The sequence below is a fragment of the Sceloporus occidentalis genome, unplaced genomic scaffold, assembly GCF_023333645.1.
Source record: "Sceloporus occidentalis isolate IW3139 unplaced genomic scaffold, rSceOcc1.0.p SCAF_34, whole genome shotgun sequence".
In the NCBI taxonomy this organism is placed as follows: domain Eukaryota; kingdom Metazoa; phylum Chordata; class Lepidosauria; order Squamata; family Phrynosomatidae; genus Sceloporus; species Sceloporus occidentalis.
This window is the reverse complement of record NW_028317014.1, coordinates 6,112,219-6,139,799: the sequence shown is the minus strand read 5'-3', so window position 1 is coordinate 6,139,799 and position 27,581 is coordinate 6,112,219. Positions and strand designations below refer to the sequence as shown.

Sequence of the window (27,581 nt, the reverse complement as noted above, 5' to 3'; positions counted from 1 at the left end):
TTAAATATTTTCATTTGACTTTTTAGGGATACAGATCTGAAATGGAAAACCCAGCAATGACGCATTTCATGCCACAGTCGCTGCGAAATACCAAAAACATTCTTTTTGGAAACATGCCAGAGATATACGAATTTCACAATAAGTAAGAGAACATCCGCAAATCTGTAAGACTTTACAATATGCATGATATAAATTAGCACATTCCTTAAGTTTTACCATTTTTCTTTATGTCTTGTTATATGAAGACATTCATAATGTTAAACTAATATAACTGGCTGTTATTTGTTTTCCTACAGGATATTCCTACAAAGTCTTCAAAACTGCATTGGTGCTCCAGAGAAAGTTGGGTTCTGTTTTCTTGAAAGGGTAAGAAAATTATATTAAAAAATCTTCTAGTTTATACACAAGTCATTACTGGATTTTATAGAGCTTGGTATAAAATGTTGTACTATGTAATCTATAGTGTTTTTTTTTATCCCTTTAATTACAGAGGGAGGATTTTCAGATGTATGAAAAATACTGTCAAAATAAGCCACGTTCAGATTCCCTCTGGAGGCAGTTTTCAGACAGTGTTTTTTTTCAGGTATGACATATTTGTATTATACATTCATTCATTCTAAAGCCAATGTTCAGTCAAGTTTAACTAGGTCTTGTGATGCCGGTGCTCCATCATAGAAGCCCCAGTGGAAGTGCCGGCAGTAGTGGAGGTTGTTTGTGCGCATCGCACAGATGCCCACCGGCTGCCAGAGAGGAGGATCCAGGTCTCCTGCAGCACTGCGGCTGATCCTCCTCTCTGAGAGCTGGCGAACGTTGTGCACTGCGCGCAGACAACCTCCGCTGCTTCTGGCCGGTACTTCCGCCGTGGCTTCCATGGTGGAACACCGGAAGGTCATGTCACGCTGGTGCTCCATCATAGAAGCCCCGGCGGAAGTGGAGTACAGTAGACTGTCAGAGAGGAGGATCCGGGTCCCCTGCAGCGCTGCTGGGGATCTGGATCTTAGTGTTATTATTCGACCTTGGAGGTCGGATTATAAGACGAGGGGTATTTTTCAGAGCATTTTCTCTGAAAAAACACTCATCTTATATTCAATAAAATCGATTCAACTAATCGATAATGAAATTAAGGTTCATCTAGCATGACAAACAAATAAATATTATGTGACTTCAGAAGCCTTTGTACCCATTGCAGGAATGCCAAAAGAAACTGGAACACAAACTAGGGTTGGACTCATATCTACTTAAACCAGTTCAACGCTTAACTAAATACCAGCTGCTGTTAAAGGTAATTTTGTCATATAATCATTATAAACTGTCTGTGTTATAGTTGGACATCTTGAAAACATGTCTAGAGGTTACTTTCACTTTACTGAACTGATGTATGTGATAAAACAAATAGTATATAACCCAAACACAAAAATCATCTACATAAACCTACTTTATTGCATGCAAATAACTGCTTAACTTATACTTGGGCTTGTAGGCCTCTTATTCAGTGTACATAGTATTATGCCACATTAATGATGAGCACCTTTCACCGGCTGTTCCTGTGCCTTTTTTTGATGTGGGTTTTATTGGCTAAACATTAAGTTTGGTATCTCTTTCAAGGAGACAATATGTCACAGTCCAGAAGTGCTTCAAAATAGAACAGATACTTTATTAATGATACATTTTATAGCAGTAGCATATAGATCTGTATGTAACCCTCAAACGGTGGAATTTGGGGTGCTTACAGAATACTCAGTAAACAGAAAGCATTCTTCTGCGCAGGCCTGTGATTTCAACCTAGAACCTGGATTAGCCTAGAACTTCAGACAACAAAAAGCACCTCCGTATACAACCTACACTTGAGAAATAATGTGACTTCTAATACCAAATGCAAAATCTTTTTTCCCCAAAATGTGACTTTGAATGCCAAAAGAAACTGGAACACAATCTCAGGGTTGAACTCATATCAACTTAAACCCTGTAGCTCTTGCTCTCAAATGTTTATTACATTTCCTTTATTTTATTTATGCTTTCAATTGTTTAAGCACAAATCCATTTATCACTATCACATGTTGTAGTGTGAAGCAATGCAGAATGTGTGATAATTTCATAACACAGTTATGTACACCCATCCTTATGCCGGTATATTTGCATTTCATTTGGCGCTGAGCCTCTAAAATTAAAATGTTTCATTTACAGGAATTGCTGAAGTACAGTATGAATTCCGATGGAATTGAAGAATTACAAGAAGCCCTTGTTTCTATGTTAGATTTATTAAAATCAGTGAATGATTCTATGCATCAGATTTCTATAACTGGGTACAACGTAAGTATTTCATAATTTGTGTTAATTTCCTGACCATAAAAATATGAATGGCTTCATTCTAATAACGCTCTTCCATCTCTGTCAAAGTTTATGTATTTTACAGTTAGAAATGATGAAAAACATTCATCAGCTATAACAACCTTTAAAAATAGACCTTTGCATGGGTCTACAGAAATTCCTTGCTTTTCGTTAAGATTTTGTCTTCTCGTTTTCACAAATGGAAACCTGGTACGCAACATTGGAAAGCTGTATTATTCCTACACTTTGAATGTCTTGTCCATGACCCATGGCTATCTGCCCATCATCAGCTGTCACTTTATTACCCGTACATATTCATCACTGCAAAGTTAAAGAAAATTATGAATGAATTAATAATTAATTATTAATTATGAAAAAACTATGGCTACTACTTCAGAGAGTGGCTTTTGTTCTTCAGCTCTTTAGAACACTGGCTACCTCAAGGAGCACACCCAGAGATATGACCATTTATTTTCTAGAGATGGAAATGAGAGTTTAGATATTGCATGTTGTAACATATTTTATAACATATTATATATATATATATATATATATATATAAAGTCCAAAATTAACAATTGCACACCAATTACCACTTTTTTAGCCCGGTGCCAAGTAGCTGCAACAGCAAATCATAAAACATCCAAAAATAGTTACCGGCACTCCAGGGACTTCTTTAAATAATCATTCGAGAAACTGCAGTTTTCTAATCAACGTTTCAGTCTGTTTATTAGACTTTCATCAGGACATGATGATCTGTACCTTATTGGTTTGGCTTGTCTTGACCCATACACTGCCACAAATGTCTGACTTCTCTTCCTAAAGGGGGTATTATCATATACTACAATTTATAACTGTTTTGTTTATTATCAGTATTTATTTATTTCTTGGTTTTCTTTATCTTTTTATAGGGGGACATTAATGACTTAGGACGAATACTAATGCAAGGCTCCTTTAGCGTGTGGATCTCTCATAAAAAAGGTCCCACAAAAATGAAAGAACTCACTCGTTTTAAGCCGATGCAAAGACATCTCTTTCTCTACGAGAGAGCTCTTGTATTTTGTAAAAGAAGAGAAGACCCTGGAGATGGACATAATAAAACTCCTTCATATAGTTTCAAGCACATTTTAAAAGTATGTACAAATTTCCTTGTGGTGGATGAGTAACAGACAAAACATATTTGTCAAGAATGGGAGTTTTCTCTGAATCAGGCAGAAATTATGTGATGAATTCATTTCAATATTGAATGTGTAATATCCTGTATACTAAACAAAGTAAGCAATCTGAGTATTTGTGTATGCCTTTTATGCTTTTTAGAATGTGTGCTCCCCCATTTTGTCTATTTAATATACTGTATACCTAATGATACATAGTGCATATGACTAATATTTCATAATATATCTTCACTCATCAGGTCCCACCAAATGACTATATACTTATTTGCTAACACATTGTCAGTATATCATTAATAACCTAAACAAATTTTTTTATTTTTCTATCTTTATTTGGTTTGTTTTTAAGAAACCATGGACCAATGTTATCTGTCCAACCATGCAATGCTTATTTTTTAAAAAAACAGAAAGAATATTTAAGGGAAGGTGAGTTTTGTAGCAAAGTATTGCAGCATGCAACGCTTTTCTTGTTTCTCCTAAGATGAATGCTGTTGGAATTACGGAAAACGTGAAGGGAGATAACCGAAAGTTTGAAATTTGGTATAGCGGAAGAGAAGAGGTTTACGTTGTACAGGTGCGCATCTCACCTCGATGACGTTGAATTCATGTCTGATACAATGTGGAAAAGCTTAGCCATAAACAAGATTCATCAGCTGAAAGACACTAAGACTTCCTATATCAAGATCCACAGTTATGTTTACACATTCTAAACTAACAACGCTCTAAACTGTGCACATGTACCCAAATCCTATATTTTACATTTCTGTAGATTTAATAAGACTTTTTGGTAATGTTAACAGAATAAAACAAGCAATAAGTATGTATTAGACTTACCTTAGGGATATACCATCGGTACAGTCACCTTACCTTCCTGGTTAACTTCCTGAGTCTGTATGATTATTTTTCCATTATTTCACCATTTTCTCCTCCTCTTTATCCAAATACAAATCATACAAATAAAAACAAAAGAAACTCAGCGGTTTGAAAATCTATTAACCTCTAATCATGTGCTCAAGGCCCAGACAGCAGAACAGAAGATCGCCTGGCTCAATGAAATCAGAAAAATATTGACCAAGCAGCAAGAACTCATCAAAGGTTAGACATTCTAATTGTGAATATTTGACCTCAGGAAAAGCTGTATTTAGTGCATGATAACTATTAACTGCTACTGTGTCCTTATTGCAGTTGAGAAACTGAAACAGAGTCCATTCTCGGACCAGAGTCTTCTGTCCCCACAAGTTAATGAAAGGTACGTTTTTGTGCTCACTGTTTCAAACTTCATTTAATTAGGTATGTTTAATGTAGATGATCGTTTGTGTTCTTTAAGAAAAAATTTTTTTATTTTGAAATGAATACGTATTGATTATGTTGGCGTTAGTTTCTTCTAACCTTTAAAGTGGTAATAAAATATCCAGCCTATCTGTTTTTGGAGCTCACAGTTTACAATTAAGTGTGTGCATCAGTTGCTCATTTACATCTATGACATCCAGGATTAAATCCACTCAATCTATTAACTCTATCACTTCTTCCGGAAAGTTCTACTTATCTACCACCATCGTAGTCCAAAGAAGGGCCCCCTTAGGTGTTAAAAGCCTATGGGATCCTCCATATGTCATGTGCACTTGCAGTAAACTATTAAACACTAACATAAACTTTTTTTTCCTAGGAAGTACCAGAGAACTTCTGTTAGTTCAGAAGAAAATGATTCTGAAAACACCAGCCCTTTAATGCTAGAAAGTTTAAATCTGTCACCTCAACACAAATCGTCCAGAGGTGAGTATAAAATCCCAAGCGGATCTACAGGTACCAATATAATTCCAATTCGGTCCAATTCAGAAATTCTACCCTCCCTGTTACATCAGCATGCCTTCAAACATTAAAAATTACAGAAAGACTGAATCCATTTTTAAACCCCACTTATATCTGTCACAGATTGAAAGTTTATAGAATTTGCCACTATAGTAGAAAATTAAGAGCTACTCAGGGTATACCAATTTCTTAATATTGAACTGATTATTTTAATGGCCTCAAATTTAATCTGACATACTGACAAGTATACTTGTTTAAGAAGATCCTGAAGACCTACATGGTAGGAGTGTTTTGATGAAACTGTTGTCTGCATCTCAATAGCCATGTTTTTCTTTTTCATCCCAGTGTATACAGACTGGTCAGGAATGTCCCAATCTTTGGAAATCTGTGAGGGACTTGAGGGTTGGTCAAGTAATCACTGTTCATGTACCTGTTCCGATACAGAAGAGGAGGATACACTTCAGCTGGTTAGTTCAATGCTTGTTGCTTTTGGTGTTTTAACATATTGAATACTGGATTTGTTTTTAACCGGATTGTATTTCTTCACACCTTTGTGCAGTCCCCAGGTAAATACAAAGCACTTGCTGACTGCAAGAAAAGAGGCTCAGAAGATATTCTGGTCAGAAATGGAGACGTTATTCAGCTTTTGCAGGAAGACTCTGAGGGGCAGTGGTAAGTTTTCACTTTATTTAATCTTTATATTGATAGAACCCACATAGTGGTCTATTCGAAGAGAGCTGAGTTGGCCCAAAAAAAATCGGGAATGGGATTTGCCTTTCAGGATATGAGGAAGCAGTTTGAATGTCCAGTTCTCCTTTTCATGGAAACTCATGAGGGTCATTTTCTGCTTCAGAATACAAGAAATATTCACAAAATGCTATATTTTATCTCTGGCCTGTGCAGCTTAATCAAATTGCTAATGATTAAAATATTGTGAGCTGAAGTTAAATTGCACTAAAAAAGACTTTTGCATTAATGGGCATTGATGGCCATTTTTAAGCCAGGAGCTAAATTTGAAGCCATTGCCCTAGAAACCACTGGAATGTTCCTGCAGATTTAGTCATTTACTCCAGAACTGCTCCATACATACAGCCGTAAACAAATTCTTTTCTGAGGTTTCTCTAAGAATTCTAGATTGTCTTTTCCATTTGTTTAGTATACTTAGCAAATAACAAAACAGCATGAAAACATAAAGCTTTTATTGTTATTGTGCAGATTGTTTTCATTCATTATTGTGACCTAATAATTTGTATTAGACAGCATTCTTAAACAACACTTAAACTACATTATTTAAAATATTGCTGACATTATAATAGTATTTATTTCCATCAAGGTAAATTAGGTAATATCATTCAATGAAACACAGCTTTTATTGGTGTAACAGGTTGGTAAAGAATTTGAACAGAAAAAAAGAAGGCTGGATTCATGGAAACAACTTACAGATCGTCATTGGAGAATGCAGAATCCGAGCATCAAAAATGTCAGGTATAAGAAATAGAACAGTATACAGAGACCTGGATTTGCCACGATGAACCAATATTTGACTCACAATGTAGAGATACACTATATAACCAAAAAAATGGGACCATCACGTCCATATGAGCTTGTTGGACATCCCATTCTAAAACCACAGTTTTGTTTCATTCAGCCCTTTTGTATTTACATTTAAGAAGAAAATCCAAGGTAACCCATCATTACTTGTTCCAAATATCCTTCCAAATATCTGCTACTACACCTCTATAGTTTTATTTATAATTTATAATCTATAAACTTTATTTATAATTTGACCTCAGATTATAAGGGAAAGTAAATCAGGGAATTGTATCTTTTTTTCAACCTAAACTACTATGTTTCTATGATAACCCTATATCCAATTTATAAAGTATGTTTCATGCAAACACAGCTTAGGTGCACCTTAAAGAGTTGATCATCTTGATCTCCTCTATCTACTGGCCACATTGCTAGTGCTAGGGTTTGAAAAGCCACAAATTCAATAGGGGATCTGTTTACATGCTTATATTATATTAACATGTTATATTTGGAACACTATGTAGTGGTATGTACTGTTTGTATACACACAGATGTATTGTTACTATATATGAACTTGCTGGTTACTTATAACTGTGTAACTTGCACCATTTATTTTTATTAAATATTAACTTGGCAACTGCCTAAATATTAAGCCAATAATGAATTCTCTGTATGTTTATTCAGCTACCTTTAGAACTGTAATAAAGCTAAAGTTATTACTTCTTCTCATTTCTATAGTGTATTGCTATATACGCAGTTCTCATAATAGAAGTACCATGCCGGAGTCCAACACACTGACATTTTAAAAATAGACCTCGTAATAATTGGTAGCTCAGAAAGAACTTTGAGATAAAAAAAATACAAAAAAGATCCTTGTATCAATAGGATTTTATTTACCATAAAAGATGGTAGGAATATATATTTTTTTAATTTATGAAAATAATTTTGTATTTTATTTCTGATATTTTTTTTCTCTCTTCCTCTTTTAGATACTGTCCTGTGCACTTCACGGAAACTAAGTTCTCCATAGGCGGAAAAACTGATTTAACACCGTGTTCTCAAGAAATATTTAAAAAAATGAATTAATGTTACAGCAATTGCAACTACATCAAACTCATCTGTGATGGTCTTCCAAGAACATTTTCATAATGACATGAATTCCATTAACAACCTCATTTTATAATATAAACAGTGTTTGGATTGGACCAATTTTACCATGCTTCATGGCTCATCTTTTCTTTTTAATATTGGAAAACTGAATATTTTTAACAACGTGTAAATAGGTATGCAGACATTCCTAGAGAATTCATTCCAGGCCTAATTCTTGTTTTACCCATTTTAGAGTCAAACCTTCACACTTGAAACTTTGTGACTGTTTTGTGCCCGTTGATGAGGATTCATATCGTAGGCCTGTTTGAATTTTATCTTTTTTATTTAAAGCAAGCTTACATCAGTTTGAAAATTGCACGTTGATTGCCACAACCTGCACTTTGTGGTAAAATGTGACACATACAATTAAAATGTTAGTCATCCTTTAGTTGAATGTATCTCCATGCTTTTAGAGTTTGAAAAGTTTGCACACTGTAAAGTAACTACCATGTAAAATGCATAAGAATGTATCTTTGAGAAAATTATGTTCTCTGTAAATATCAGTTGGGGCTTAGTTTGTCCAAATATACATCTGGGGTGTTAATTACTTAGTGAGATGAGCCCAATTAAACATAGATAAGCACTTTTTCTAGGATGCTAAAGAAGGTCTGACAGGAAGGCTCTGAATAGGTTATTTCCTTTTTCTGTGCAGTCGGAAGTAAATCAAGATTCAGTTCAACTGGACTGACCACTAGTTCCGTCAATTAGTTTGATGACACCAGGTTTAGCAGGCAAACATTTAAGTGAAGCCAAATATATATCAAGGTAAGGAGAACTTTGCAGCTATAAACATGACAAGAGAAAAGAAAAGTAATTTGGTAATTTGGCTGTGGAATACAATTATGCTCATAACTTGGAACTCTGGAGAACTCCAAGGTGTGGACATAAGCTTCAGAAACCAGAGCTGATTATGTGGCCTGAGCGTGAGTGTTTAATCAATGGATAGGGTATCTGCATTTGGCCACATCCACTTTCCGCCAAGTTTCCACCTATTCTTCACCCTTACGAAGGGATTAAGGGATAGCCTATATAGAGAGTAGCCTGCTAATATAAGGAACAGGAGAGTAAGCTCTCCAGGTGGCCCTTCAAGGTGTGAAAATGTCCCTTTAATAAGGAATGTTCCACAATAGGAGTCAGCATTATTTCATGAGCAATTCAAGAGGTGGATATTGTAAATCAGAAATTATGCAGAAAGAATTGGTATTGTTGTGAAGTCAATCATTACTATTCATGAATTCTGTTGTTTTCCGTAGGGATAATGTGCCATAAAGCCATTGATAGTTTACAATTTTCAGATATAGAACCTGGCTACATATGGGGTTATAAACGAACTTCTGTCGCTGTTTTAAAGCATTTAAGTCACCATTTTCACATAAAATTCACATATGAGGAATATTACGCATATCTAAAGGCCTTCTGATACCAGCCCTTTGTGAATACCCTTATTGATTACAGGGTATGAGTGTTTACTACAATGTTTCCTTTCATAAAATGAATGTGCTGTGATAGTTTTTTGTTCTCTCAATCTGAAGTACTGTGAAAATATCGGGCACAGTAACCGACTACAGTCAAAAAGATGGGTAAATTGTATTTGCAGGTTTGGCGTAATTCATCTGTGCCCAAGGGATGGAATGCTAGTAACCCTTTTAACTGAAAAACACTTACATTTGTATATGTAGGTTGCCTGTTTTTACAAATTTTAGGTCTTAAAGGGATAATTTTAAGCATTGTGATCTTTGTACATAGCAGCCGTTGTTGTGAAATGGCACCATACACCAACACTTTTTTGTACAACATAACATGCTGTCTGTTTATCTTTATTATCTTTATATTTTGTTCCACAGGCAGTTAAGTCACCAAAACGATGACTACGTAGTATCATTCCGCACTTGAGGTTGTAGCTAGCATACCTAAAATTCTGCCTTTGGCTTAATATGCGATGAATGCATTACTTTGGATTTACTATACCCACTGTTCTAATTCTTTTAAACCATTTGGAATTTATCTTGTATCATGGGTATGCTCATCCTCTTGCAGATCAATGCCATCAGCAAAATACTGTACAGCTCCTCTACAAGACCTTTTGTAATATAGCCAATAAAATATTTAAAATATGAATGTGGAAGTAAAACAACTTAACATACTCTACTAATAACAGGATTTTCAGAATGTTCCCCATCGCCTATAAACCCCTGTAGCCATCATTCAGCCAGATGTTCTATCTGCCCACATATCAACACCCAAATCCAAGACTCCCCACTCCTTAGCCTGCCATTCCATCTGAAGGTGAGACCTCTGTGGTCCCAAAGGCGTATGCAGGGACGATGCAATGTTCTCAGTCCTCCATTGAATTTAGTCCATGTAGCGTTCACCAAGAAACATCTTAGAAATCTATGCCAGGACATTCACGTCAGCACAGATGTTCACACTGCAGCACTTGCTTACGCCATATCGTAAGTGAAGACACTAAGGTGTTAGATGTGACAGTGTTCATTTAAGTCACAGAGACCAAATGTCCCCTTTAACCAAGGACCCTCAAAAAAATTTATCATGTTTGGCATCACTGACTGTCCTTTTAGGTATTTTAAATATTCTGGTAAACTAAACTAAATGTTGCTGTGACCCAAAGGACATGCAGTAAAGGTTAGTTCCAATACTAATAATAATGTGTGTATAATTATTATTATTACTGAAGGAGTGAGTGCGGATTATATATTTTTATACATTGCACATTGTACAGAAATGATGGTTATATTTATTAAAGGTGCTATATGCAAAGACAAGGTATTTTGGTGAAAATAAAATGAACTGTATTTTGAGTGTAATCAAGCATTTATGTTTCTATATCAATACTAAATATATAATAATATTGTATTTAAATGTAAATGTAAAACATTGAATAAGAACCTCATCTCCCATGTGGCCTGTTACTGCAGTTGTTAAATTGCTAAGCCCTTTGCCGAATATGGCACCCTTGACAGTCTACTTGGCATACCTCCCAACCTTGCTTGCAGTCAAAATGGGACGTTGTCAGATTATGTTCCCATTAACTGCAGGACCTATTGAGGAAGACAGCCAGGAGAGGATGCCATATCCTGGTGTTCTTCTTCAGTAGTGGAAGCTCTGATTGAGGTTTGTGCTGTAATCTATTCTATAGCTCAAATGACCAGAGTACGTAGATATTGTATTGGTGATACACCTGAGAACTTCTCAGGGCTGGCTGGAGCTCTTCTGGTGCTAGTCATGTATACTTTCCATAAATCCGAACCAAGTTCGGAGTAGGCAGGACAAACAGCAATGCTCCCCACATGGCACTTAGCACTGATTGAACGGGGTAGTCCCATATTCATATTTGGTAGGAGTACCATAGGTAGATGACAAGGCTGGCTAATGTAGTGGAGCAACTATTTGGATATAGAATTTTCATTTGACTCAACTACTTACATCACACTAGAATGCCAATGTAGTAATACAAATAGGTTTATTCATTTATTGAAGGCAACTAAGGCATGCGTATGCATTCATTTTGCATGACAAAGTATAATAAATGAAAACATATCATCATTAATACCATTTTTTTTATCTCCTTCCGAACTTTCTCTCTTCTTTCTCACTTTGTACAGTATATGGTACACATATTAGTTCATTTCTATATCACTACAGGTTTCCAACAGCTATATAAGCTATTGCCAGACTGATTTCCCTTTCCATGTGCGGCATTGTTTTTTTGTATATGGGTTTCCAGTTCAACATTAGAAATGTTTGCTGCCAAAACTTTTACTTACTGATGCTATGCTTATTACTGTATGGTATACTGTTTAAGCAATTATTAATTTATCTATTGTGTTATACGCCTAGGGAAATGTCTGGATGACCTGATAATCTGACTATTTTACTTCTATTTCGCTACAGACGTAATAAAAATAAGAATAAAATAATGCAAATTAGATATTTAGAATTTACTTATTTGTTGTTAGAAGAGTGAGTGATTGGGTTTTCAGCTTTATTTTTAATCAACCTATAAAAAGAGAAGCAGTATGAATAACTAGAGTTTTGTGATAGCACGAATCCAGTCTGTATATCTAGAAAGTCTGGTGTATACTCCATATCTGTCTTTCTCTGCACATTTTTCTCCCCAGCTGGTTATACCTGTCAAAAACCAAAATGTCTTGTATTCTGTTGCATGGGGGCCGCCGCTGTCCCCCTCACATGCATCTCTGCTTTGGTCTGGATAACCCGCACAGAACATGTTTATGCTGACAGTAGATCGACTAGAACTCTTGCACGCGGCACGGTTAATGTATGGCACTGCCAGTTTCTGGAGAATGATGGCTGGCCGTCCGCGGTATCTCACATCTCCCCAGCCAGTCACAATACTAAACTGCTGACTTTTCATCAGGCTTTCTGTGAAGTCCTTGTTTCCAATGCAGATCGGTCTTACATAGTCATTTAACTCCAATGGCTTCTCTAGCTCTAGAAGAGCTATGTCATTGTTGAACTTGCTCCTTGAGGCATTATATGTGGGGTAAACTATTATTTTTGCTACTTCCCTATATTGTTCAGTTCCATCATTAACCTCAGTGTTATGTTCACCTGTTGAAATATAATCAGACAAAAGAAGTGTTTGACTTGGTTATCCATATTCCTTAGAAACACCACAGAGACAAATGCGGAACAAAAGGGTCAACTGCTCCAAAACTATGTTGTCCTCAGCCTCCATCCCATGCACTAGGGGGATTTAGGCCCAAGCATACCACTCACCCCCATCTGGTTGGCCTTGACTTGGGGTAAAATAATAAAACAAATAACCCTTTACTATAATTTATTATTTAATATTATTTATTTTTATTTTCATTAGCATTGCTACCCCCTCCATACACCATACACTAGCGAAATAAGATTTACCTGCAGTTACAGTGAATTCACCAACAGTAATAAAGCAATGGGCTGCAGTCACTATCCACTTTTCATTGACAATGCTTCCACCACAGAATCCCACCTTCTCTTTATTGACTAACTGAACCTGTATATGAGAAAGTGTAAGAGAGAAAAAAAAAAAAAGAACATAAGCCATTTGGCTAGTATATTAGATCGGTGGATACCTTGATGAACGCCTGTAGCAATATGCAATTGAAACATGATGACATGTCGTTGTAATATATTTTAGCATTTATGGATTTCTGGAAAGTCCCAAGAGAGCTAATGTTTAGTAACAGTATCCTGATATTAGATTGAAGGTTACACCACAAGGTCAAAAGTTTCTATGTATGAGAAAGAAAGTTCAAGATAAGTGGAACAGCGATCATGAAGAATTATTGATAGGTTCGGTGATTAATAATTTAAAGTCATGGGAACCTGACCACTACAGGTTTCAAGTGAAGTTGAGCAAACAGTGTGCAAGAGTTGCTTTCATTCAACTAGTTCAGAACTTCGAGCTGGCAGATTTCCAGTTAATTCAGCTTAAAACTAGAACATTCATTAATGTCAACAGGGTGGGTTTTTTTTTACTAATAATATAACGTATTAAATTCACCCTGCTTTTTTTCCCTAGTCCTCTCCTAGATGTCTCTAATCTCTGATTTAGTGAACAAAGGCAGAAAAGACTACAGGATGTTTATCTGATATAGAAATAAGAATTCTGTATTTATTATACCAAATCCATATAAAACACCAAATAATTCCCAATGTGAATTTCGATTAAAAAGACTATAAATACAGTTGGTGAATAAAATCGACAACCCTAGGTTTGTTCTTTCATTAGCCAATTTTGTGGAGAAAAAGCAACAGAATTAGGAAATCATTGAAAGATGTATTTAATAATAAAAAATGCATTTTGCTCAGTTATTCTTTTCCTATACCTGAATAACAGAGGGATTATACATTTAAAAATATCACAAATGTTAATAATGCTGTATATCTATACCAGCAAACTCCTAATGAATTTCCTTTTCCCCGTACACTATCTTCTAAACCTTTCGTATGACCTATCTATACCTTATAGTAAAACTATTGCAGTAATGAATTTAAAACACATTCAATACATTTTGTATTTTACAGCTGTACAAAATATGATGGCACTATATATAAATCAATAAATAGTTATTAATTATTATTATTATTATTATTTATATAGTGCCAACAATTTACAAGAATATATTTAGAGATATGGCAATTGTTTTTTTGATGATGATTCCAGTTTCAACTATGACCTCCAAACAGTTTGTAACAGTTATATATATATATATATATATATATATTAGATATAATAAATATTTTATATTTCTTAAGTGTAAAATGTCTTAAGATATTTGTATTTGATCAATTTCCTGTATTTGCAGGTTATTCTACTGTGGAGCAGTAGCCTTATGATTTATGACTACTGACCCATTCAGTGTCTGTAGTTATTGCAACGGAGGGAGAATACAAAATTAGCAATACCATGAACACATAAGGAATACTGGCACAGAGAAGATGCATTTAAGTGCATACACACAGTATGTTCTGGAAATATATGATTATAACTAAAGTACACACACACATATACATATATATACATATACATATATATATATATATATATATATATATATACACGAGGGATGTTTGAAAAGTTTCCGCACTTATATATATATATATATATATATATATATATATATATATATATATGTAATGTTATATTGAAAAAGTCTGGCTTTTAGACAGATCATTGAACCAGATCCTTAGAAGTTTTAAAGGCTACTACATGTATATAACCAGCAGAGGGCAGCACTGTTTAAAGTGCTGCAATATTTGGGACAGCATCAAACTTTGGGGCATACTATGATCTGAAACATCAAAACTGCTGTCACTGGACTCAGTACTGTCCAATGCTGAGCTGATTTCATAAATAAAAAAACCTTAAAAGGTGACTATTTCCGTTCATATACTTGATTTTCTTACTTGTCACAGGCAAATGGACTTGTGTACAGTGAATTGTAAATGTTGGTAAAAGTATTGCACAATAGTTATATTATATATACATATAAAATAGTCTGCTTTATAATAATTATACAAATGTAAAGCATTTAAAGTAAATGATACGCAACACTAAGGAGGTAAAGAGTAAAAAGTCTGCTTGCAAGGAGGATCCCCTTTATCTAAAGTATCAATTTGTATTTTCTGTCATTTTTTTAGTTTGCTGTATAAGACCATTTTTCAAATTTTGCACCAGAATCCTTTATTTATATACAACCTATAAAGTGGATTTTAATGCACTTAAATATACATATACAATTAATGAATTTAATATTATACAGATAGCATGAAATCCTCATTATATAAGTCATGTAAAACGTTATTACAATGTTTATTTTCATATATTTTTTTCAACGATTTAGTATCGTACCTGCCATGGAAATTCACCCCTTAGACTATCGGTTCCCCCAACAATGCGTACGTCAGGATCTTCCGTTACAGGCACAATCTCTTCGGAATTTCCCAGAGACTCGGTTAAATTTTGTGTGTTAGTTTCAGTCGCATTAAATTGTTCTGGGTCCAAAAGAGAACGGGTCACATGCTTTGGAAGAGCTTCAGGTGCACTAACCTTTCCGCATGGAAAAGGTACTGTAAAAATAAAAATGGTTACAGAAACATTACCTACTGATTAGCAAATTATCAAGAAAAATTTTACTATATTTCCTGGCGTCTTTCACATTAAAATAATCTTTTTGTCTTTTGATATCGAATACACAAGAAATGTTGACTATTTGAAATTAACCCGTTAATGACAAAGCCTGTACATGTACGGGCTCAAAATGGATTGTTTTCAATGGGTTTAGGGACCGCTCATTGTCTTTAAGGGGTTAATAAATATTTTCTTGAAACTTATTTAAAAAACAAGTGATATACATGGAATTTATGCTATTATTGTCACTTCATTCAAAAAAGGGCTTTTGCCGTGTTATCAGGGCTGGGCTGCTGGCACTTTAAGGCCAGCAGCCAGCTAATGACTTAAGTGTGGCTGAGGGCTGGCTATAGGCTGGATATAGGCAGACGCTACGTTTTAATACACACATAGTATGCGGCTGGGCATATCTAGCAGGTGGCCGCCCGAAGCAGCAGATAGAAGTGTGGGGCGCTGTCGGCCGGCGTCCCACAGGGCATTTGCCTGGTGAACTGGTTGGCCAGTATATGCATGATTGTAAGTATAACAAAATCTTTAATACCTGCATCTTCACATGTCTTGCCATCTTCAGCCAATCTGTATCCACTTGCACATGAACATATAACCTTTTTTACAGGATGGTCTTTGCACATTTGTTGACAACCCCCATTGGAAATGGAACAAGTAATTGGCAGCGCTACATTAGATGACAAATAGGACTTAAGTGTTAATATGACAGTTTCCTTAAATTATAAAGAAAGCAGAAAAACATTGTGTCCAGGTATCAATGATCTGGTTGCTACATGCACAATATAAATATTTAACACATGTCAAAATCAGACATTATGCCATTATGTTATTATTATATATTTATATTTTATATGCATGTTTTCATGCACGTTCAGGGCTATCCCCTTCGCTCTTGCACCTCGCATAACATTACGGTATTTTCTTTAAAAATGATTGAGGTGTGTGTTCCAAATATTTCATTATTACCTACTACTAAAATACCAAGATGAAAATTATTATATGACTCACTTGGAAGTTCTATATCAGGGGTGTCCAACCTGCGGCCCTCCAGCTGCTGCAGGACTACATCTCCCATAGTACTCTTTCAGCTAAGTGGCTGGCAGAGGACTATGGGAGATGTAGTCCTGCAGCAGCTGGAGGGCCGCAGGTTTTTTGCATCAAGCTTCATATATAGTTATTTTCGGAATAAGATGGGAAAAGTTGATCATTAGGCATTTAAGAATAAGCATTCATAGTTATAACGTACTTTAACCTTTGCCAAATAACTGACTAACTTGGTTTTACTCTTTGTATTTTCTAAAGTTGCCACCACTTTTTGTTTTTAGAGTTCTCCGTAGGGTCCTTTTCATTGTCCCTTATGAGGTTAAACTATGATTTCTTACACTTACCTAATTCACAATTCTTTCCCGCGTATCCGTGCGCACACCAGCATACATAAGTGCTGACGTCATCTTTACACACGCCGCCATTTCGACATGGATTTGATAAGCATTGATCTCCATCTACACGGTATTAATTATCAAAACAAAAACACAAACATATTTTCAAGACACGTTGAAGCTTTGATACCTGGAATATCAAGGTGCAGAATTGAGGGTCACCTTATTTTTACAGGGCGACTTACTGCTCGGCAAGTTGTTTGGGCACAAATTTGTCAACAACTCAAATTGTTGACCCTCTGGAATGGAGTGTGACCCATCGCTAAATTATATTTTCATCTATCACGTCCAGGTGTTTGTAGTCTGAATTGATCTACTGCTGCTCTCAAGACCAGTTGGAAAGCTTTGGTATCATTAAATCAGGAAAGAATTTTGAGAAGTCATCGCCAAACTGCGTCACCTGAGAATCCGCAAACTCCAAGATCACTGATAGCCCTCAAGCAGGCAAATGACTACTTTACCTGAACATTTGAATTTGTATATAATGACATGGAAATTAGAATGTATATGAGATACTTACATTGTTAAACTTCCTCATAAGAATAGGTTCTGGCTTTGCCAAATTTCAATTAATTATGTGGTTCGAATCCTTTTGTTTTAGTAGGGATTTTAATCACATGTTCTTTATGTTCTTTATGTCTTTGCAGTTCAATTATTACAGAAACCTTTATGCATGTACTTATTTGATGTTTTCTTGTTTCTATTAAAATGATTTATGACATCAGAGAGTTCTTTTTATTGTGAACAAAGGAGAGGTGCTGTGTCCTCTTATAGTGTAAGATTTTTGTATTAGTCTCTCTGTTGGAGACTTAAAGAGCAATAAAGAATTTATATATTCCTTAGCTGCGGGGAATGAGTTTCTCCTCTGTTCAGGCAAAATCATCTAATCCCCAATTCAGTATGTTCTATATTATGCAATAAATATGTGATATGCAATGATATATTTTAACAAAAATGATTGATATGTTGATATTTTAGCAGAAGTTGGCTTAAGATCAACAACGTTACAAGTATACTTGATAATAAGGTCATAGTGACCAAACATGAAGTGGTTTGAAATCATAAAACAACATACAAAGAAAAAGGCATAGTCGTACAAAGGCAATAGTCGTATTAATTAATTCGTAATATGACTACTAAGTTTGTATCAGACATATAAGGCTGATTTATCTATAAAAATAATTTATCCTTAAAGACTTATATGTGTATGGAAGCCCAACCTAAAGTTGTCCCAATGGATTTATGGACATGCATTGATGGTTTTTGTCTATGCTGAAATTTCATTTATGATGTCATTATTTTTCTAAAATGTCAACACTTCAACAGGGAATTGTTCAGGTGTAAAGCCTCTTTTATTTTCATTCTCACTAAACCAGCGGACTGTTAATATTGACATAAATAAAATTTACCAATACATAACGCTACTATACAGTGACTTCATTAATATATTTATATTATTATGTAGATGTCATATGTTTGGGTACTAAATGACATTTAACATTGTCCCTCTAAAGTTTGCACTAATATATTTTCCTTTTTACAGAGCTGTCTTAATGTAGTGACGTCTTCTTCAATATATGTTTGTTAACGCAATAAACATCTTACCAACATATTGCTTCCAAAATTCATTCTAAAAATGAAAATAAAAATAAAGGTCAGTTCATTTGTAATTTATTTAGCACTAATCATCACTGTTATAATTATGTTCTAAAATACATTATCATAACAAGATATATGTTTTGTATATTTATAATTAAAAAAAAATTCATCATGGCGAATTTTGTTCCAATATAGTAGTGAAAAAAGGAGAATTTTGAAACAGCATCAAATTTCTTTTAGAATATAAGTATTAAGATAGCTGCTCGCCGCTAGATGGCATATGCTTTTATTTTATAATTTGGGGTTCATGTGTTTTATACAGGAACTACTAATACATAATCTGCCTTAATGTTTTCCAGAGACTGAAAGAACCTGTTTAAATGCTCAAAGTGCTGAGTTGGGACAAAATTGAGTTAGAGGAATTAAATTGGGTGTTCAAAAATGAAAAGGTCTTAAATTGTCTGTTGTAATTATGTACCACTTACAATCTTTAATTTAACAGATACCTTGGGTTGTGATTTTATTAAAAATATATATTTACACTTTTAACACTTTTTTTACGTTTTAGGGCAGGCTATGCAGGGGCTCTCCGTTTTCTGGGGGAGCGGTTTTATGTAGGGCTTGGAGTAGGACTAACTAGACACACAAAAGGAGTAGCTAACCCCAAAAAAGTATTTAGTGGGAGGAAACTGGGCTGGGAGTATGCAGAACATGGGTGGACACATGCAAATCCCCTGCCCATTCCCCTGCCCGTAAACAGAAGGAGAAGTTGACCCAAAGACCCTTGAAAGCAGGACGTCACCTAGAGACTCCCAGTCAAACACACAGTTTTCCCAGTTAGGAATTGTGTGTGTGTATATATAATTGTATAAATGATAATTGTATACTTAATAATTGTATACATGAGTGTTTTTACTAAGGCTTTGCAGCAGTTTTGTAAGTGTTATGAATAATTTATTTTGTGGTATAAAAGCAAAGATGGATCCTTAACATCTTGTGTACTTGGGGTCGCGGCAATTTCTCATTGTTACCCCAGGACTCAAAATGTCTGACTTATTCTTAAAATATACTGCAGGAATTTAGTTGACCTAAAAAAAAAAGCTGCAAACTCAAATACATACCATTTGTGACAATTACAAAAGAGCATGCCGATTAAACTTAAAGCAAGATTCTTAATCAGACACAGTGTGCAGGCGATTAGGCCTAAAGGCTTAATTCACCACAAAAATGAAGAAAAACGACAGCTATTAATAAAGTAATTGATGCAAGCGTTAAAATTAAAGTAAATCACCTTTTTCTTCAATCATCATTTTGTGTTTGGATTTTAACACATCCAGAACAGCTATACCTGGCTTGCAACTTTATTCTTCTGTATTTTAATGTATTTATTTTCTTTGGAGACTTATAAAAATACAAGCACAGATATAAGGGCTGCTTGGGCAACCTATGGCAGCTGTTAGGTGGACTAAACATTAAAAATGAATGTGGGTTATATAGTATATATAATATATATATATATATAATATTATATATAAGGTGTTTTAAAGCGCGTTCTTCTTTTGTTGGTTAGTAGGTGATTTAGCCAGATGCATGTGCTGTAGTTGTCAACATATCCTTTGTAAAAGATTTTGAGGAATTTCCAATAATATTCAGTACAGGAGGTATGGTTAATATCTCATCTCTGCACTCTTATCAGTGCGTTATCTCTCACCTACTCGTAAAGTTGGGGAGACCTGTTCACTTAAGTAATTTCTCAGAAAAAGACATGCATCTGTTGAGACGTACATCTTTTTCTGTAGCTTTCCTTCTGACAGCTGGAAAGACTAAACGGACCAATCAAATTATATGTTTCTACAACCGTAGCCAATAAGATCCCCTGGTTCACACACACAGTAAACAGTACCATTCTTTTACATTTTACCCTCTTCTGCCAATAACTGGCTTCTTCAAGTAGCTAAAGTTGGCTCAAAAACTGGCCTTTTTTCTAAGTTTGACTAACGTACATTAAGGCTGAAGGCTGTCAAGGACACCGGCGTGTCCTTTTAATAGGAATTCTTTGTTGGTGGGGCTGAATTCTTAATGTATTTCTCTTCACACTTTAAATTTGTTTTAAACTTCACTATCACAAATTATTTCCTCAAAAACAATGCACGAACTCTCAAAACCCATTATTCTCTGATCATGGCTGATTGTTGAAATAATTAAATAAATGGGAAGCAGTGGAAAACGTACTTACTGTTTTCACATCATTTTCAAAAACCTCTCTCGCCTCCTCATAATCACATCTCTCTTCTAAACATTCCCGCTCAAGGTTTCCAGCAATAAACTCTTCCAGCCGACCTGTATTGTATCTCTTCTGTCGCAGCAAAACACTGCTTGCAGATTTTCCAGACAGGAACACTGTCATTAGGAAAAAAATGACACGTAAAATTAGTTAGATAGACAGATCCATAGTTAGTGAAAAGAATAGCTTTTATACCGAAACGGTACAGCGATCTGCAGAATGTCCTTGTCTCCCCACCTTTTTGCGTTGTCGGAGATGTATCCGGCCAAACACTTCTCCTGCAAATGATGTGATGCCTTTAGTGTTCGCTCAGAGAGAGTACCAGGGGCGTCTAACAAGACCCTGTGCACATGCGCAGAAAACACTTCCATTGATTTCAGAGGCAACTCTTTACTTCCACTGTTTGCTAAAATAGTGGACCACAGAGGAGATGGTGTACTGCAGCTCTGGAACTGCAGCTTCTCCTAAAGGTCATTTCATTTTTATTTCTTTCAGCTATTATGAATGCACATTGCAGTACTTACAAATAATGTAATATGCATTCTTTGTTCAGAAGCCTGTCTAGGACACTAAGTGGTATATTCTGGCCTAGTCCACCCGGCTTAGGCTCCATGCAATGCCCGATCTCAATGGACTGGTTAAAAGGGAGATCACTGATGCGGCTATAGAGAGCTGTACAGAGTCGGCACAGTCATCCATAGTTTCTTTTTGTACTGCACTCCCTTTAAAAGTAGAGCTCCAGGATATGACATCATAGCCCAGCTCCCCGAAGGAAGGACAGTGGCGAGGTTGGGTGACAGTCGGCACAGCCTTGGGTTAGGCCTATTATTATTATCTTTTATTTATGTAGCGCCAACAGTTTACGCAGCTCTTAATAGAATACATATATTCAAGGGGTCTGACAAGACAATAATTGACAGACTAAGACAAACCGATACATTAGGTGGAGAGAGCCCTGCTCGCAAGCTTACAATCTGGGCAGTGTCGAATGTAAATACATCACCAGGGCATTGGATTATCCCTTTAAGGCAAAAAAAGAGAAACAAGTAAAAATACATTCCAGATGCTAAATACTAACCTGCTTTAGATTTTGAAACAGTAGTGCCTAGAAAACCTAGACTGAAAAAGCTACAAATCAAGTTTGGTAGAATTTACAGAAGCCTGTAAAGAATACTATTATGTATAATACACCAAAATAAATCAATACAGGGTAAAAGCCACATAATTACTTGGAAACCCTCACAGTAGTTTCTCTTTCTGCTGACTTGGTCATGGAAATATAAAAGCATATATGCACGTAAATTGTCATTTCTAGAGCTTTATCGTTAAAAATAGAGTTCATTGCATTATACTTGGATTTTTTTTTTCACATCAGCAAAATTCTACTCTTTGTGGGTAAAACTGCACGGTGAAAAGACAAATCTCATTTTTTCTAAAAATATGAAAATCTCTATGACACTGTATGACAGTAACAGCTTATCCAGTGATATCTAGTATTGAGGAGCCCCCCTTAAAAATAAAAGTAAATTAAAAAAAATTGGAGCTAGTGGTTACAATTCATGACCCATGACTAGCTCTGAGTGACATGATAATAATAGTATTAATAATAGTAAAAATCTTTACTCCACTCCTCAGCTCTGTACAACGAGAATTATTAGTCTGTGATTGCTAGATACTGAAGCCGATCAAAAATATAGAGAATCTTACCTATTAGACGATAAAAACTACAATGTTTTAGTAACTATAAAGAAAACACTGTGCCCTTAGAAAAAGATTATGTTTTGACATAATTAGGTAAAAACAAACCTGTCTTCTCAGCACTGCAGAAATAACCCAGTAGCCAAATAGTGAGAATGTTAAGGAGGGTAGACATCCTCTTCCTACTATGAGTCGTAAATGGCATATTAGGAGAATGTAAGAGACAGGTCATTTATCCAAAGTCCAAATGCTGTCTGTTTACTTATCTGACTAAATACAAAATTACAGAGATTCAGTTTCGAAAACCAGTGATGATGTGAAAAATGTACACAGTACTCCTAGATTCATAATGCCTTTTTAAGCTGATAACTGTGTTTTACACCGACAGTGTTCTAAGTAACATTTCGTTATGTTTTCCATGTACTCAAAGAACAAACATATAAATTGTGAAAAATGCCCAAGTAAGTGTTATGAAAATAACATACTTACACTCACATTAGGATTCTAACATACTTACACACACATAATAACAAACACAGACTAACATACCTACACATATATTATAATACATACACACTAAGATACTTAGACAGTAGCATTCTTACACACACTATCATATTTAATTGCACACACTAACATACTTACACACATTATAACATACACATGTAATTTACACAGACACACACAGTAATACACATACAGTAGCACATTTAAGAAGCCTTTGTTGACTCAGGCGGTTGTCGTCCACTGGCCGTTGAGAGCTCTTCTGCTTCCTTACACCCTCACACGCTGCTTACCGCTTAATACTGGGAAATGATGTCAAATGCCAGCACTCAGATTCAGAAAGTGTGCTGGGACTGAAGGATCATGGCCTGCTGGCCCAATGGCTTTCCCAGGCCTGGGTGGAAAGGTTTAGCAAGGCTGACATTGGGATCTCTCATTGGACAGAGGACTCCGCTGCAATGTGGGGTCCCAGTGTGCCAAATTATGTGTTTCTAAGTGTCTTGTCTGCCAGGGAATGTGTTGTGAGGTCTGGATTCTCCTTGGCAAGGCCTCTCGACAGCCCAGAGTTCTTTCTTTACAGTAAGAACGATGAACATGCAGAATTCACTACCCACCGAGGTGGTGCCATCAATACCTTTCAAGCCGGGCTAGATGATTTTTTTATCAAAGAACATACAGAGATACAATTGCCTATGAGGACAGCATTACTTATCGCTTGTTGATCCAGTAAGAACTCAGATTAATATTTCTGTCATTTTTCTCATTTTGCCTTCTTCTGGATCAACAGCAACTAGGTGAATTTTTTTAAACCTAAATTACTATGTTACTATGTAGGCATTTGTTTTGTAAATTCTAGATTCTGATTCATTATTGTTATCTATTTTATGTTGTAAGATATGTTTTTTTACCCTGTCTAAGTAAAACTAACTCTGTGGAAGGCTGCACGTATCTTCTGTTATTGTTTGATGTTCTGTTAATGGGAAATACGTCTTCTCCTAGAGAGTAAAATCAGCCGGTTTAATTTTTAACAGTGTGTGGTGAACAGCAGTCAAACCTTTTCAGGATAATTAAAGATAGTAATAGATGGATCTTTTATTTTATTCAGGCATGATATGCTGAAAAAAATGTAAAATTTTTTGGGGGGAGGGATTTACATGCACCAAACAATTTACAAAAATAAGATAGCCGACACTGCCATTACAGTGTCACATTTTATTACAGCTAGGGCAGTTAAGATGTGGAACCCATTGCTAAGTGAAATGTTTTGGAGTATTCAATTAATATGTTTTAAAAAAGTTTGATGTAATTTTAGCAAATAGGGAGATCCAGGGGGTTATACCAGTTTAGCATAAGCAATAAAGTACTAGATATATTCCGATTGCCTCTAGTGATACAAAGGAACAAGATTTGATAAAAGTGTCATTTGTTTTTTTTATGGTTGGCTTCTTCTGGATCATCAGATAAATGTACATGGAAGGGATAGCCTTGATTGATTTTATGTCTTTTTTCACCATGAGTAACTATGTAATTATCCCACGTCCTCGCCACCAGTTGCTATGAACTTAAGCACTGTACATGTCATCATATCAGCCAATTGGTTTAAGTGGAGCAATAGACATGAACAGAGTGATTTAATGGTCTTGCCATCCTCATAAGTAAGTGTTCAGCTTTGGCCCATGCAACAAGAAGAAGACTTAAGAACTATCTTAGTTCAGATAAGATAGATGTGGAAAGTAAGATTAATATACTGTATAAAGGTACGGTATCTCACAAAAGTGAGTACACTCTGACACTCTGCTACAATGTAAAGTAGTGAGTGTACAGCCTGTATAACTGTGTAAATTTGCTGTCCCCTCAAAATAACAACACACAGCCATTAATGTCTAAACCTTGGCAACAAAAGTGAGTCCAAATTGGGCCCAGTTAGCCATTTTCCCTCCCAGGTGTCATGTGACTCGTTAGTGTTACAAGGTCTCAGGTATGACTGGGGAGCAGGTGTGTTAAATTTGGTGGTATCGCTCTCACACTCTCTCATACTGGTCAGTGGAAGTCCAACATGGCACCTCATGGCAAAGAACTCTCTGAGGATCTGGAAAAAAAAAAAAATGTTGCTCTACAAAAAGATGGCCTTGGCTATAAGAAGATTGCCAAGACCCTGAAACCGAGCTACAGCACAGTGGGCAAGACCATACAGCGGTTTCACAGGACAGGTTCCACTCAGAACAGGCCTCGCCATGGTCGACCAAAGAAGTTGAGTGCAAGTGCTCAGCGTCATATCCAGAAGTTGCCTTTGAGAAATAGACGTATGAGTGCTGCCAGCATTGCTGCAGAGGTTGAAGGGGTGGGGGGTCAGCCTGTCAGTGCTCAGACCATACGCCGCACACTGCATGAAATTAGTCTGCATGGCTGTCGTCCCAGGAGGAAGCCTCGTCTAAAGAAGATGCGCAAGAAAGCCCGCAAACAGTTTGCTGAAGACAAGCAGACTAAGGACATGGATTACTGGAAAGTACCTTAGCGTTAAATGTTTACGTTTTTGAGGGAGATTGATAATTAATCTCCAACAGCCACCTACAATGTTACCCAATCAGCATCCACAAATCATTATTGTGAAAAATACATTTTTGTAGAAGAAATTTGTGATTTTAGCCATTATAGGGGATTACTTTGTGATACATCAAGTTGTTTGTAATAAACGTTCCACATCTATATAATAAATAGCAATTACTTCATGTGCTAATGAGCATGCAGTTATTGTGCGACTTTTAAGACAAATATTGGAATTTCAATCATCCTTAATATGGGATAATGTGATACCTTCATCTTTACCATCAGATCATTTTGATTGTTCAATCGGATTTTGCTAGTTCCAGCTGAATTAATAAATAACATAAATAAATAGAATTTTTATTATGTACTACATACCATTTGTGCAACTACTTTTATGTTATTGAAAGCTCATTTCCAATCGAAAAACTGTTGAGAGAAGTTTATTGTTTTCATAAATTGAGTAATGTAATTTTTAAAATAATACAGAAAGGAGAGATCTATATATCACTAAATTTTCTTTTAAACTTTGACAATAAAATTGAATTAAAATTTAAAGAAACAATGTATATGCAATTATGCATTAGAGCCATGATTACGGGTTGTGCTGTTTTCTTTCAATAGCTGCGGGTAATAATTACAAAGTTTAAAGATTACTAACATGAGACAAGGCATGGTATTTTAATGGTATTATGGATGTATAATGGAATTAAACAAAAGCCTTAAATCTAATTTATGGGAATTTTGCTGGCCTCTTTCTACTTTTAACAATGCATATCTCTTCAAATCAGCACTCTCTTTAGAAGAGACAAAAAAGTAACGTCTGTTCAGATTCACTACTTTGCTCTTTATTTCACAATAAATTGAAATTCATTAATGTATTGTAACACTTCTGTATTATTAAGAAACCAGAGGATATTTCTTCATGTTTTAACTCTTCGGCAACATCTTGGTTTAAATTAAAAAAATATAACCCATAAAAAGTCTGACATCTCTAATGTATTATACATGAATTTTATGTGATTCTTTATTTTTTGGATAGAGTAATTCACAACAATCATTCTTTTTATATCCTTGGTGTCTTATTCTCAATCACGATTAACATAAATGTACGTACTTGTGCCAGTGCTTCTGTAAAATATGCTTATGGTCTGCGACTATTCTCTGTTTTTATATAAAATAATAAATAATTTTAGGGTTTCCCATCCACTATATAATGATAGAAAAAAACGTCGAAAGGGCAGAAGGTTACACTCGTTTAATGTTTGGACTGGCAGTTTAAGATAAGAAACACCATGTGTCATATAGGAAAAAGTAACAACAGTTATTTTCAACATTTTTATTTGTCCGGTTTTAGTAAACATACAAAACCTGAAAAAATATAGCTACTTGTAGCCACTAATCTCATCATTTAACTTAAAGTCACTAGGTGAATATGCTGGATTGACTGATAGAAAACTCAGAGAGATGAGTTTCATAATTGTGTTCTATATGTTGTGTTGGACACTACATAACACACTTTATTTACATTATATTTACTATACATTTACTTTAGTGATGGGTTTCCTCTGAATACCCTATAGTAAAACATCTCCTACGTTAGTCAATATGTCCACAACATCAAGGTCTATTCAGTGTTGCTTGAGGAACTTACTTTGGCTTGGGGAGTCTGTATGCCTCAACTTGGAGAGCTTGGTTTTGCAGTTTTGTTCTAAATGGGTCATCCCACATCAAGGCTTTTATCTCATTGGTCATTGGCTAAACTTAACATCTTAACACAACTTGAACCACTTATTTTGCAGTCTGGGCATAGCTGAGGATTGTGATGTGTCGTCAACACACTCCCTTTACTAC

At 35.4% G+C, this 27,581-nt stretch overlaps 2 protein-coding genes across 2 annotated transcripts in view; one reads left to right on the top strand and one right to left on the bottom strand.

Annotated features, from left to right (window-relative positions):
- Positions 1–7,868, top strand: part of LOC149298193 (proto-oncogene DBL-like) — a 28,774-nt gene extending 20,906 nt beyond the window's left edge. Inside the window, exons 16-29 of the mRNA XM_089487658.1 lie at positions 27–142; positions 297–366; positions 491–583; positions 1,190–1,282; positions 2,185–2,310; positions 3,239–3,460; positions 3,981–4,073; positions 4,516–4,594; positions 4,685–4,748; positions 5,166–5,272; positions 5,663–5,775; positions 5,868–5,980; positions 6,693–6,793; positions 7,828–7,868. Of these exons, the coding sequence (XP_089343784.1) occupies positions 27–142; positions 297–366; positions 491–583; positions 1,190–1,282; positions 2,185–2,310; positions 3,239–3,460; positions 3,981–4,073; positions 4,516–4,594; positions 4,685–4,748; positions 5,166–5,272; positions 5,663–5,775; positions 5,868–5,980; positions 6,693–6,793; positions 7,828–7,868 (1,431 nt within the window). The remainder of the gene's footprint in view (positions 1–26; positions 143–296; positions 367–490; positions 584–1,189; positions 1,283–2,184; positions 2,311–3,238; positions 3,461–3,980; positions 4,074–4,515; positions 4,595–4,684; positions 4,749–5,165; positions 5,273–5,662; positions 5,776–5,867; positions 5,981–6,692; positions 6,794–7,827) is intronic.
- Positions 7,869–12,032: 4,164 nt separating this feature from the next.
- Positions 12,033–22,854, bottom strand: LOC149298192 (coagulation factor IX-like). The gene is made up of 8 exons (XM_089487753.1): positions 22,788–22,854; positions 20,934–21,097; positions 18,704–18,728; positions 17,048–17,161; positions 16,192–16,326; positions 15,372–15,589; positions 12,893–13,010; positions 12,033–12,580 (listed from the first exon to the last, which is right to left on the bottom strand). The coding sequence occupies exons 1-8, from the start codon at positions 22,852–22,854 to the stop codon at positions 12,033–12,035; spliced, it is 1,389 nt and encodes a 462-aa protein (XP_089343879.1).
- Between the last annotated feature and the right edge of the window lie 4,727 nt (positions 22,855–27,581).

Bases quoted from the DNA above. Each gene is read 5' to 3' on its own strand.
- LOC149298192 (XM_089487753.1), bottom strand. From the start codon at position 22,854: ATGTCTACCCTCCTTAACATTCTCACTATTTGGCTACTGGGTTATTTC. The intron at 15,590-16,191 runs GTATTAAAGATT...TTATTTTTACAG, and splicing joins CAAGACATGTGAAGATGCAG to TACCTTTTCCATGCGGAAAG. The intron at 12,581-12,892 runs GTAAATCTTATT...ATATTTCAACAG, and splicing joins TGAATTCACTGTAACTGCAG to GTGAACATAACACTGAGGTT.